At 33.7% G+C, this 12,617-nt stretch overlaps 1 protein-coding gene across 1 annotated transcript in view; it reads right to left on the minus strand.

The window, feature by feature from the left end:
• Window positions 1-12,061, minus strand: part of LOC118196333 (uncharacterized) — a 168,303-nt gene extending 156,242 nt beyond the window's left edge. Inside the window, exon 1 of the mRNA XM_035367766.2 lies at window positions 11,699-12,061. Within this exon, the coding sequence (XP_035223657.1) occupies window positions 11,699-12,014 (316 nt within the window). The 5' untranslated portion in view covers window positions 12,015-12,061. The remainder of the gene's footprint in view (window positions 1-11,698) is intronic.
• Window positions 12,062-12,617: the final 556 nt, after the last annotated feature.

The following is a 12,617-nucleotide window of genomic DNA, read 5'->3' on the forward strand; positions in this document are numbered from 1 at the left end:
CAATCGCCGAATCCTGGTGGTGGAGAATCGTCATCAACCACATTTTTTAGTTCGGTAGCCACTGTAGAGACATTAGGTTTCCCCCCGGGGGTTGACTCAGGCGAATGCCTGGGAAGTACTGGTTAGGATCTGTACCTAGGCAGTCTTAACCATACCACGGGGGTTAATATCAGACTTCACAGAAGGCCTGAGGGCTCTCGGCACACAGTAAGGCTCGGCAGGAACCGTACTGGTGCTGCCTTGTCTGCCCTTGCTCTGTGGAAACGCAACATGGTGGATTGTAAGAAGTGCGGGGCGGTACTCAATTCCGAAAGGCCATTTAGCTAGGACGGGAGCCGTCCTGTCACACCGAGTTGTAAAGACATTAGGTTATATCGAAGCAGAAGAGATTAAAAATGAGCAACGCCTTCGCCGGAACTCAAACCACGGTCCTCTCGAATACGCGCCAAACGTTGAGACAACTACGCCACGAAGTCACGCTAAGAAGGCGGGAGAAATACCTTATAATCTAATACTAATGCACTTTTATCTGAACAGAGCATGGAACCTTGCAACGTTCTGTAGAACGCCAGTGAAAGGCTCACTTTTTATTGGTGCAATTTGCTTATTTGTGTATGTATTAAGACAGATATTTTTACCGATTTTCGCATTTTTAACACAATTTTCAACTCACCAGCTCGATGGTGAGTTCGTGCATGTCCAAGGAAGATCGTATATGGAGATGCTATACCTAGAGTTACTCCTAATACATAATAATTTCCCGATTTCATTGAATTTGCTAAGTGGTTAGGCTCAATATGGTAAGCCCACTAAAGCTATCCGCCTAAGAGAAGTGATGCTTTCGGGAAGGTCTGAGGGAAACTGGTTCGTATTCACATTCCACATCAGACGAAACCACAAAACGCAACCACGAAACGCAACCATGCAACCAGCCCCTACGTCTGGGATAGTACTCAAACCATATCGAAGTACCAATACTGGTAAGACTTAACCTCTCCAATCAGAAATCGAATGGTCTTAATCACTCTATCAACTTAACCATTCGGTCTCTGATGGAGTCTTCCAAGTGGAAAAGAAGAAAAAAAACGAAGATACCTTTGGATTGGATTGATCACTACACTCAATGGATCTCAGTTCTACTAAATGTGTGTTCTTAAGACGTCCATTTGCAATAGATAACTTCACTCAGCAGTCTCCAGAACCTCTAATTTGATGTTCTAGAAGAATGAATGTTAATTCTACATACTGCACTTCTAATTCAATGGAAACTGTGAATTCCTCGTGGCACTTCATGGTGACCCAAACTATCAAGGTAATGCACATAAAATGAATTGCCTTTATTTGTACGCATTTGTTGTACAAATTGGCTCTGCTGCAAATTAATAGCGTACTGCATCCCTGCTAAACTTTATGAAAATACCCAGGGTGTTCATTTCCTAATATCAAACCTAGTACTGAATTTTTTTTTTAAATCATCCTCTCATTTTGAGAATCAGTGCGAATTTCGAATTTCTAATTCAAAACGTATATTAATTTAATTAATTATTAGGACAGACATGCGACATGCGACGGAGGACGTGGGCACCACCCCTCTACCAATACGGTTAATCGGTATAGCGCCACGTCCACCTTTATCTAGATAACCATACGTGTTCATTGTGCTAATATACTAATATATAAACATACATACAAATTTGGTACTTCATACAGTGGCGTTAAATCTAATTAATGTTAGACACTGGATAATACATTGCCATGTTACAAGGTGTATGCAAAAGCATGGATACGGTAGCATATATACATAACGTGTGTACTCATATGTTGAGTACACTATGATCCTTAACATATGAGTACACACGCATATTAGGACAGACAGGAAAAGTTCTGCATTTCAAAGTAAAAAAATAAACATTTTATTAGATTTTAAATGATTTGAAACTAGCAAATCAATTAAAAAACTGCCTGTAATTGGCTTCCGAAATGCATAAGCATTACCTAAAGTTAGAGATACGCGAAACAACTCGCGTTAATGGAATCGTTTTAATTAGGAATGCTTGAAAAAGTAATCACTTCGTGACTTTTCATTTAATTAAAAAATCTTAATTAACTTTCTCAAAAAACGTTTTAAAGCATTCTGTTGTCGGGATTCAGGATGTGTGGTTTTCGGAATGCTAAACAGCGCGCAGAATAGCATTAAGTAATAGCCCTTTATTGCCTAAGACTTAACGCATTAAGGAATTTACTTTGCTGAAATAAAGAATAAAAAATAATAATAAAAGTAAAACAACGTCTTTATCGACGACGGTAAGCCTTCCTTAGGCATTTCCCATGCAACCATTCCACCGAATTATTCTTATATTTCAATTAAAATGTTGTTATCATTAAACGCATTTTTGCGGTATTCACATGAAGTTGCGACGTATTGTTTCATTATTTTGGATAATTTTATTTCAGAATCTTTTCTGAAATAAAAAGCATCTTTTCTGAAAAGCATCTTTTTTTAAAAAGCATCTTTTCTGAAATAAAATTATTCAGAAAAGATGCTTTTCACTCAACAGTCTCCAGAACCTATAATTTGATGTCCTAGAAGAATGAATATTAATTCTACATACTGCACTTCTAATTCGATGGAAACCGTGAATTCCTCATGTAAAAAGAATTCCTTGTAAAATTAATTAAGTGTCAATACACTTAAATATATTTTTTCGCACTGGAACCGAATTTTTTGATATAAGAAATATATTTCAGTCTTCCCACTTTTTGCATCCTGTTGTATAACGTTAGATCAAGAATAATATTATAGCAATGCATCATTGCAATTACGCAATTTTAAATGTTTGTTAGTTATTAATATTACTAACGTCTTCCAGAACTAGCGAATATTTTCTAATAAAATTCCCATACTTTAATTTTCAATATATGGCCTTAAATTATACTCATGTACAAGTAGCAGTAATATTATTGAAAGATATGTACATTTTGTTCTTAAATTGCTCAGTTTGCCATAATCAAAACCATTAAAATTTCAAATATAAATAAGAACTTTTATGCTGCACTGTATGGAAACACCCAACAAATAACATTTAGCCAGGCTGTGAAAGTTAAAATCACTTATATTGGTGACAAATAGCTTGCAACTATATTTTTCAAACGATCTGAATATATGTGATGTTTTAGAAACTGATGTCGCAGCGGAGCACAGAGCATGACAGGGGAAAATACGAGTAGACTTTGCATATAAAAAATATTAATAGTCGTGGCGACCGATTTCACACTTCTTTCTTTATTCTTGAGAAACGTGTTTTTAATATTACTCATAACAGGCGAAATCTGCACTCCCATCTTGGTCACATTTTTGTCTATTCCATAAGTTATCACAGTACTATGAATGAAAGGCAGAGATACACAGCGCCATACTTGCGAGACAACAAAGAAGAGCAGGGATGTAACGTGTTGCAGAAGTTGATTTTAAAGGTATTTGAATTTCACTTGACAATTTTTCAGAAGGCTAATAAAAAGATTCGGTATTATTTGTTAAAAGTATCGATTCCCAAATCTGAAATCATTTGAATATCGGCTAAAATCTTGATGCAAGTCTGTATCATTAGCGTTATGTAAAAATCATAAGACATGGATTCATTTACAAATGACGCAGTTTAAAGAGATTGAACATAAGCAGTTACTATTTTTAACTCAGGAAGGTGAAATAGGCAACTTAAAACGGAGACTTAAAGACTGTTTCAAAGGTTACAATTTTACCTTACATATTTATCTTGCGTCCTGCCTTTATTACATTTTTTTTTCATCTAATGACTCTAATGACAATATTGTTGATGACTGACAGAAATAAACAACGACATTTTGACAGATCCAGCAAGAGCAGGAATACAACGACTGCAACTTGAAAGCTGAGTTCAAAGTGAGCTTCCCGGGAACATTTGTCGAGAAGAGGAACCAAAGACTGTCAGAAAATAATTACATTAAATATACAGCATTTCATCATAATTAGAAAAGCATATTTATACATTCATCAGTACAAAAACCCATTTTTTCCTCGATTCCCTCGAGGAGGGGCAAGTGCCCCATTTTCTCCGCCTCTGAGCGTACCCATGAGAAATAAGGTTTTAAAACTTACAAGCAGCAGACGATTCTGACATTCAAATTACTTTTCGTAAAATGTTCTGTATTGGTTTTCCTAACATGTAGTAACATTAGTTATGGATACAGTAAAGATCCTACGTACGAAAGGTGCATTTTTATTAAATTCTGTGAAAATCAATATCGCATTGAGTTATGCTTTAAAATAAATGTATTTCTACTCTATTTTACGATCGTTAAATTAGTTTCAAACTATTAAACTTGAAAATTGAGTTTAATAGTTAAGCATAAATCGATAACTCTCCTTTGAAATTATCTATATGCAGACAAGTAAATAGATAGTTTATAATTAAATTCATTTATCATAACTCTTTGACAAGTGTTCAGAGCAGCGTTTTCCAGGATGTCCTGCAGAATACTGGAGTTTCGCGAGATAAAACCAAGTATTCAGAGTAAAGCAAAATTTATTAAAAATTAAAAATATTAAAGAAAGGTTTCTTCTTGATAAATTATGAAATATTTGATCAGATCGATTTTACAAGCAGCTTACGTATGCTACCCTGTTGCTGTCATTGCAATCCTGAAGCTTTACGTAACATAGCCACTGTGTGCCTGATGAACCTCTTAAAAACTATGAAACACCCTGCTTAATATGTTTGAGCTATATCAAAATGGTTAGCAGTTCGAGAATAACCGCGTTAGCGCAACATTCTGTGAAAGCAGCATAATGTGCATCCAGTTCAAAGAATATTTTATTATAAACAATAATTAAAGACCTAAAATATTTCTCACGTAGCTAATTTGCTCATAACCCAAGCGAAAAAGAAAAACAATCAAATTTTACTTTACTCCAAGTCAGCCTATAACCTCTATTTAGACTTTTCAAAGCCAGGAAAGGTGATAAATCGGTTAAGCTTTCATCGGGATTCGAACAAAGGATCTTCCATTTGCTGGCTGAACGTACTACCACTTACATTCTAAAAGCAGTATGAAGAAACCAATAATTTCTTATATTTTCCCTCATTTAAAATGAGCGAGTGCGAAGGAGTACGAGGCCTAATCGATGTAATCTATGTGCTGTCGAATTGTTATCAAACATATTTTAGATCGAGGCAAATTAAGAGATTTTTACGACTTTTCAATGTCAGGAAAGGTGATAAATCAAATCTATTCTCCCGATGATTCGAAACACGTACCTTTCATTCTGGCCCAACGACCTATCATAGCAATATAACTATGAAGGCGATTTTAACTTCAAAACAGAAGTAAAGATTATTCAGGACAATTAATAATTAGTTAAAGTTTATTTGAATCACTGTTTGTGGATGATCTTAATGTACAGCACAAAACTCGTGTATTTCACTCATTTTAAAATATACATCACTTATGTGGGCCTAATGCCGCTAACACTTCCCACTAAAGCCCCGTTCACAAGAGCAGATTCGACCGGTAGCGAAAACCGGTTCTTCCAACGTGTCCCGTTCACATGGGACAAGCATTAACTGCCTCGCCGAATTGGAGGTAGAACTTGGTTGAATGTTTCTTACCTCTCGGGAGCAGGGCAAATGGGGAGATTTCCCGTACTATACTGCGCGGTTCACTTAATTTTAGTTACTGCTCGCTGGACTGTCAGCGAAACAATCGCGCTGATAGATGTCTGGGGATGTGATAGCATCCCCCCCAAAATTAGACAGAACTGTACAAGATACGGAAATTATAGGCAAATACAGACAAGATTTATCTGATGCTAGGTAATCCAAAAATATCGTTCAAATTAAAACTAAAGTTAAAACAAGTGCATATCGGCTTCAACGCAAAAAGGGACTCGGTACCTTTTGAATGATTTTTTTTAAAATTTAAGCATTTTCATCTACTTAATAATTATGAATCATCCATTTAATAATTATGAATATTATTAAATGGTTTTGTGAGACAAAATAATTTTGAGCTGAAAAAAAGTTTTTGCTAGCATTTTTTTTAATTTAAATTTTTGAAGAAAAATTTTACGATTAAAATGTCTTTCTTCTCCTACAATTTTCAATGTCTCCCCCCCCCAGTTTTTTATTGTATTTATTAGAGTGTTCTTAATAACTTCAAGGAATGATTTTGCAATTAATGAATTAGTTTCTGAGGGGGGAAAAATACACTTTTATCCAAAATCTTTAAAACAAATATGATCTCAGTCACATTTTCATTTCAAATAATTTTTTTCGAAAGTATTTTGCAAAATCCATCCTTGTTTCTATTAAGTATATAATTTTATATAAGCAGTAAAAATAATACAAAATTTAATCCATACCTGTATATGTTTTAGGAGTAAAAGGATTTATTGGAAAAAGTGCAAAAGTTTCTCAGTTTGCATTTGCAGTTTAAAGAATTCAAACTGTCTAAATAGACATTTAATCATTTCAAATCTTTAAAATTTTATTACTGAATTTCAATATACACATATGTATATAAATCAAACCTAGTGCTATTTATTCAATTGGTAAATATAAACATAAATTACAATCCTTTTTTTAAAACCTTATGTGGCCAGAAAAATTGCAAAAACTCATAAAACGCAAGCAGAATTTTTCTTTACCTGTTTTTGTTTCGTAAAACACGTTCAAAACAATTTTAATACATTAATTACTTATAATATTGCTGCGTGCGTACGGGTTTGTAATAGATTGATAATAATTTTTAATAGTTGTCATTGCACTCAAATCCGATGATAGCTTAATTAATTTTATTTTATCAACATAAACACTTCAAAGTTCTGGAATTTTCCACAGAAATACTCGTACAAGTGTTTAGCATATCACTAAGTATAATCAGTAGTTATGCTTCAATCTAAAGAACGTTAAAAACAACGCATCTTAAGAGAAAGTTAATTCAGAAATATCTCCAATCTCACGCTGAACTAACAACTGGTAACAATAACAACTTATGTAGCGTAAATAATGTCATAAAAATAGTGTGGTATAATGAGATTATTACTTTGAAACCGATGTTTCGAATTGATGCCCAAGAAGAACCAATATTTTCCATTCTGCTTCATTGCATATCTTTCAAAAAAGTACAAAATCATCCATTTAATTTCCTTTATAATTTTTTTAATGCGAAAAGTTTGTTTTATAAACTGTGAAAATGTCGGAAGTTTGTAACCGATATATTTTTAGATAGGAAATTTTAAAATTAATGGGCGTCAAAAAGTCTAAAAATCTGAACGATTTTCAAAAATTTTACCAAAATATTTAAAAAAAAAATTACGCTAAAAATTTCATTTAATTTTTTTTTTCTTTCACAGTGTGTTATGGTGCAAACTATAATATTCTGAGATTCTCAGTTTATTTGTTAATAATTGCAAAAAATCGTTTCAACTTTAAATTTGAAAAAAAATCTAATCCTCTAAAAATCAAAAGCGTGACACCACATCCACAAGCAGTGTATGTACAAAGTTTGAGTTCTATATCATATCGGGAAGCAGTTTAAAAATTCGTTACCATCTTTTAACCATAGCGACAAGCACCAAGAGTGAACTAAATAACAGCTTATAAAATAATAATAATAATTAAAAAGCATATATTTTTCAGGAACCATTACGAAAGTTCAGGTATCAGTTACGAAAGTACAAATTACAAAATTAACAACAGTAAACCACGTTAAAAATGTGTGAACAGTATCGTAAATGTAAATGTGTGAACAGTAGTGAAATCTGCCAATTCGGAGACGTGATTGTTCATAGAGGCTTTAGGTGTAAAGGGGAAGGAAGACGGTGGTCTTCTGAACGGGTCCTAAAGACGAAACTCTTTCATGTCTCCTTTTTCTCCCCTTGCTAACGGCAGCTGTGCGAAGGAGCGTTGCATGTGAACGGGGCTTTAGTGTCCACAACAAGTGTTCAATTAGATACCTAAAAGTCTTCTTTCCACTTACTCCTAAAAACAAACTCTCAGATTCACAGCAACTCAGGGACATAGGAATAGTATTACCCATAACATAGGATCTCTTTCCACTAGCAATGTGCATTTTTTGCCAACAGCGAGTAATCTTGCTAGAATTCAGCATGAATTTCATTTGAAAAACCGCAGTATTTAAACTTTGCTTTCGTGCAACTCCGATTTTCATAAACTTGTGCGATCGTATTCAGGAAATAATAGAACGATGTAAAATCTAAATATTTAATACTTAAAAAGTTAATGTAACTGTCATTATCTCTCTGTTAAGCACACAGACTGTTGCTTTCACTTATAAGACATGAAACAGAGTAAATTTTGCGTATATTTCCCCAGAAAAATACCATTTAAAGATATTTGCCTTTAAAGCAAGAAAAACCTTTTGCTTGCTGGGTATTCCGTTTTTAATTTGCTATACTAAAATCGTTCAAAGTAGTTTTTTTTTTTTTTTTTTTTTTTTTTTTTTCCCAGTATCTTTTAAAATATAAAATGTCTCTACGGATAAATTTAACTTGAAACACTTTAATGTGGAATATACTATAAACTCAAAACTTAATGTGACAAAGCTATGATACCGAAAACTAGACCATGTCAATATAGGTTTTCAGGAAGGAATTATATTAACCGAAGCTGTAATCACAGGACTCGGCTGCCAGCGTTTATGCTATAATGAGAGCACAGATGATATCAGAACCGCATTGAGGTGAATTTGTGTAAGTTTAAATCATTATTTAAATGTAGGTTTTGATAAGCTACTCGTAGCTTCCGGCAGCGTATGGATAATGTAACCATGAGTAGACGAGAATATTCTAGATTCTAGACTTTTCTATGCATATATAAATACACACATTTGTATCATGAGGGAAGCTCTGTTGATATTTAAAAATTTAAATCTTAGACGTAAGTACCAGAGGTTTGGCGGAACAAGCTAAGTTGACTTTGCTAGATAAAAGATTGTTGCACGGCAAGTTTAAAAACTTTTTTGCATTATGATAAAACTGATATATATTACCAGAACTTATTCTTAATGATAATATAAATAAAAATTTAAATCTCACAAAATAGCTTAGTTTTCTATATAAAGTTCTATCTTTGAAACTTTGAAGAAGTGCAATAATATTTCGTTCCTTCATTTTAAATAATGAGAAATTCTTGAAATCCTCAAACCAGAGTCTGCACTAGGTATGTAGTATACCTAGTGCAGTAGCCTTAGAAATACTTTCATTAACTACAACAATGTATTTTAACTGATATCATATATACATGGGGGTTAATTAAAAAAAAATAGCGAAAATCACGCACTAAATCTGAAAGATACACTAAATATCTTACTTTTGCCGAATAGCAATATTCTAAAAACTGGTTTTATGTGAGGTGCATGAAAGGCAAATACCATTTATTTCGCTTAGTGACAACACTTAACAAAGCGAGTGTATGAATTAGCCAAGGTAGAAACATAGCGGTACAAAAATCTTAGTTAAGTTAGCTTAATTGACTAAGGCAACGCAAGACGAGGGCTATCAGCCTATGGGAAGGGTACATTCGTAGATGACGTTTAAGGAAAAATGGCTCGTATCCATGCTAGATGTGGAGAAAAACCATGAAACCTCCTACTCACCTGCCCGCGAGGTTTCGAATCCGGTTCACTACCAGTGTTTGACAATTTTCCCGCTCTTCCACTGGTGGGCTCCATATCTCTGGAGAGTTTGGATTTGTTTATTTAATTGTGACAAAGCACTCGAAGGCTATCTGCCTAAGGAGACAGATTCCTTTTTGGAAAACTTTCTAAGGGAAATGCCTTATATATACGTTACATAGTGTTAGAACCACGAAAACGGCCGGCCAGCCCGTTCGCCGGGATTCGAACCAACCAAACTACCAGTGTATTTGTAAAAAAAAATGTCTTTATTATTATTTTTTTAATAGTCTTTCATCAAATGCACAATAACTTCGTAGCAAGCAAGAAAACGAGGCTATTCGACGTACGCCTAGACATAGGTTTGGTTTGTTTATTTTGATTATGGCAAAGCACACGAGGGCTCTCTACTTAAGGGAGCGTTGCCTTCGTGGAGAACTTTCTGAGATAAACTGGCTCGTCTACACAAAGAGAAGAACACGAAAACGTCCATGCAGCCAGCCCATTCGCAGGATTCGAACCTCGGATCGAACTACCAGTGTTCAATGACTTTTCGCCCGGCCGCTGGTGAGCGACAAGAAGTAAGTAATTTAACTTCACATACATTGATAGCTATTACAGTCCTTAAATAAGACTTTTAATAAACTTTTTTATATAAATAATGATTGATAATGCGCAAAATGAACGTTAAAAGCTATTAAATGGTCATAATAAGGTTTTCGTTTATATAAAATTAACATAAAATAATGCTGATAATATTGAGCTATATATTAAGAGAGTCCGCTGCTGAACCGAAATTGTCAGATGATTTGACAAAAGGCATAAATGATACAGATTTATTTAAGAAATAGCCACATTTATAATCAGATTTCCATCTGCATTCACCATTTTTTTCATTTAATTAATACTACATTCTATTTTGCTCTAATTTAATTATGGTTTTAATACTTCAAAATAGTTTTGAAATAGCATGCCTCGAATACCCGTTTTGGTGATTAAAAGTGGTAAAAATATTTTTAACTTAGGAATATGCTAGGAGTAATTACTTAATTTGGCAGTAAGTTATTTATGCAAAAAAAAAATAAGCATTCTTGAAGTCGCTCGTGCCGTTTCAAATATGAGAATGTGAATAATTACGTTATACACTATAAAGAATGATTTAAATAATTATTACTAGTTATTTAACAATTAGTTAAATAATATAATTAGTTGTTAAAAAACTAATTTGTTAAACATTTAAAAAATATAGTTGTGGAACAACAATATTTTTTTCCAAGCGGAATATAATTTTTTTCCGGATAGATATGAATCGCAATAGCTCAAACCCTGGTAGATACAACGCAATTATGCATTATATCTGTTTCTTAAAAAGGAAATTACTGATATTAGTAAGGATGAAACAGTAATAGATTATTGGAATGATACAATATTAATTTTCAACGCATTTTCACAAATCATTAACTGGATTTATTTAAAAAATTTCTTTCATTTCGATTGGTAAAGAAGAATACTTGAAACTGCAGAACACCTAATAAAACAGAAAGAAAAAGGGAAAACCGAATAACGCAATGGTTTTCTAAAGCAACAAATTAATTTTTTCTTGCATACTTTCACTCAGTTTGAGAGTAATCATTTTGAGATATAACCATTAAATAGATGACAGCATTACAATAAAATATTTATTCTCAAACAAATCAAGCATCACATTAAAAAATTACCGAAATTTGCGAATCAATGCACTATAAATTTAGTTATTGTGAGCTAGTTAATAGACGATATAAAGATAATTATAAAGACGTTTCTTTTAATTTAATAACATCTTTCAATTTTCCTTTTTAGAAGAAACTGAGATTTCTAGTGTTACGTTTGAATGCAAAAGAATAACAGTCTTTCTATCAAGCACCGATTGATATGAAACTATAGATATGAGAATTAAGACTCTTATAAGACAATTATATTATTAAAAGAAGTTTTATTTCAAAAAATTTCTAGCGGCTCTTAGAATGAAGAAACTGTAAATACTTACTATCTAAAGTACGGCCTCTTCTGTATTTAGGGGATGAAGTCACTATCCGGTACAGATTCAAACTACCGGACAGCTGAATGGAAGTTGGGAGCGCATCTTCCTGCCCGAAGTCCGTGGAATTATAATCAGCATCCGCAGATCCTTTTCCCGCCGAATTTTCGATGTTAATTTTAGTCGGATCCATTTCGTCGCATTGCTCTTTCGGAAAGCCATTGGTGAAAGCATACGACGTTCTAAAAAACGCGACGTTGAGGATGTTGATTATGATGAGAGCATTCATAGTCGCACAGCAAAGGGAAGTTAAGTAAGGAGTCATTTTTTAAAGCGTCCGTGCGGGGGAAATGCCGTTTCGAGAGTGAAAAGAGGAGAGAATTTTTGTCTCGCTCCGTTTGGCAGCACTGCAAGCGCGTCCACGTGACCGCTTTGTTGTGATTGAGGGCGGTTACGTGCGCAGTTTGCCGCTTTCAAACTCGAAACTACACAATTCGACTAACTTCGTTGCTCGACAAACCGTATGCTGGACAAATTTGCAATTTTCATTTGTTTATTTTTGTGTTTTGAAATTTTCTTTTATCATTCTCACGACTGTATTGACCTTGCGGTGTGAACAAATTCTTTGTTGGTTTTAGTTAAGAGTGTTTTTTATGAGAACAGACTTGTTTTTAAAATGCTTTGTAGTCTCAACAAATAATTACTTAAAATAAATAGAAATTTTACCAGGTTTACGCCATAATAAAGGCAACAGGAATTTAACTCCAGAATAAAACTGTTACCTAGCTTCTTTGGTCTCCCTCACCCCTTTCTTTCAGCGTCTTGTAAAATGTAGTTTACGAAATCATTTAGCTGGAGTCAGAGAAAGTGGAATTAGGCCAATGTCCTATACTGTATTTACTTTTAGATTTAGCTGTATTTACTTTTA

Source organism: Stegodyphus dumicola, chromosome 5 (genome assembly GCF_044657685.1).
Source record: "Stegodyphus dumicola isolate Sdum_Otavi_A_Nest chromosome 5, ASM4465768v1".
NCBI lineage: Eukaryota > Metazoa > Arthropoda > Arachnida > Araneae > Eresidae > Stegodyphus > Stegodyphus dumicola.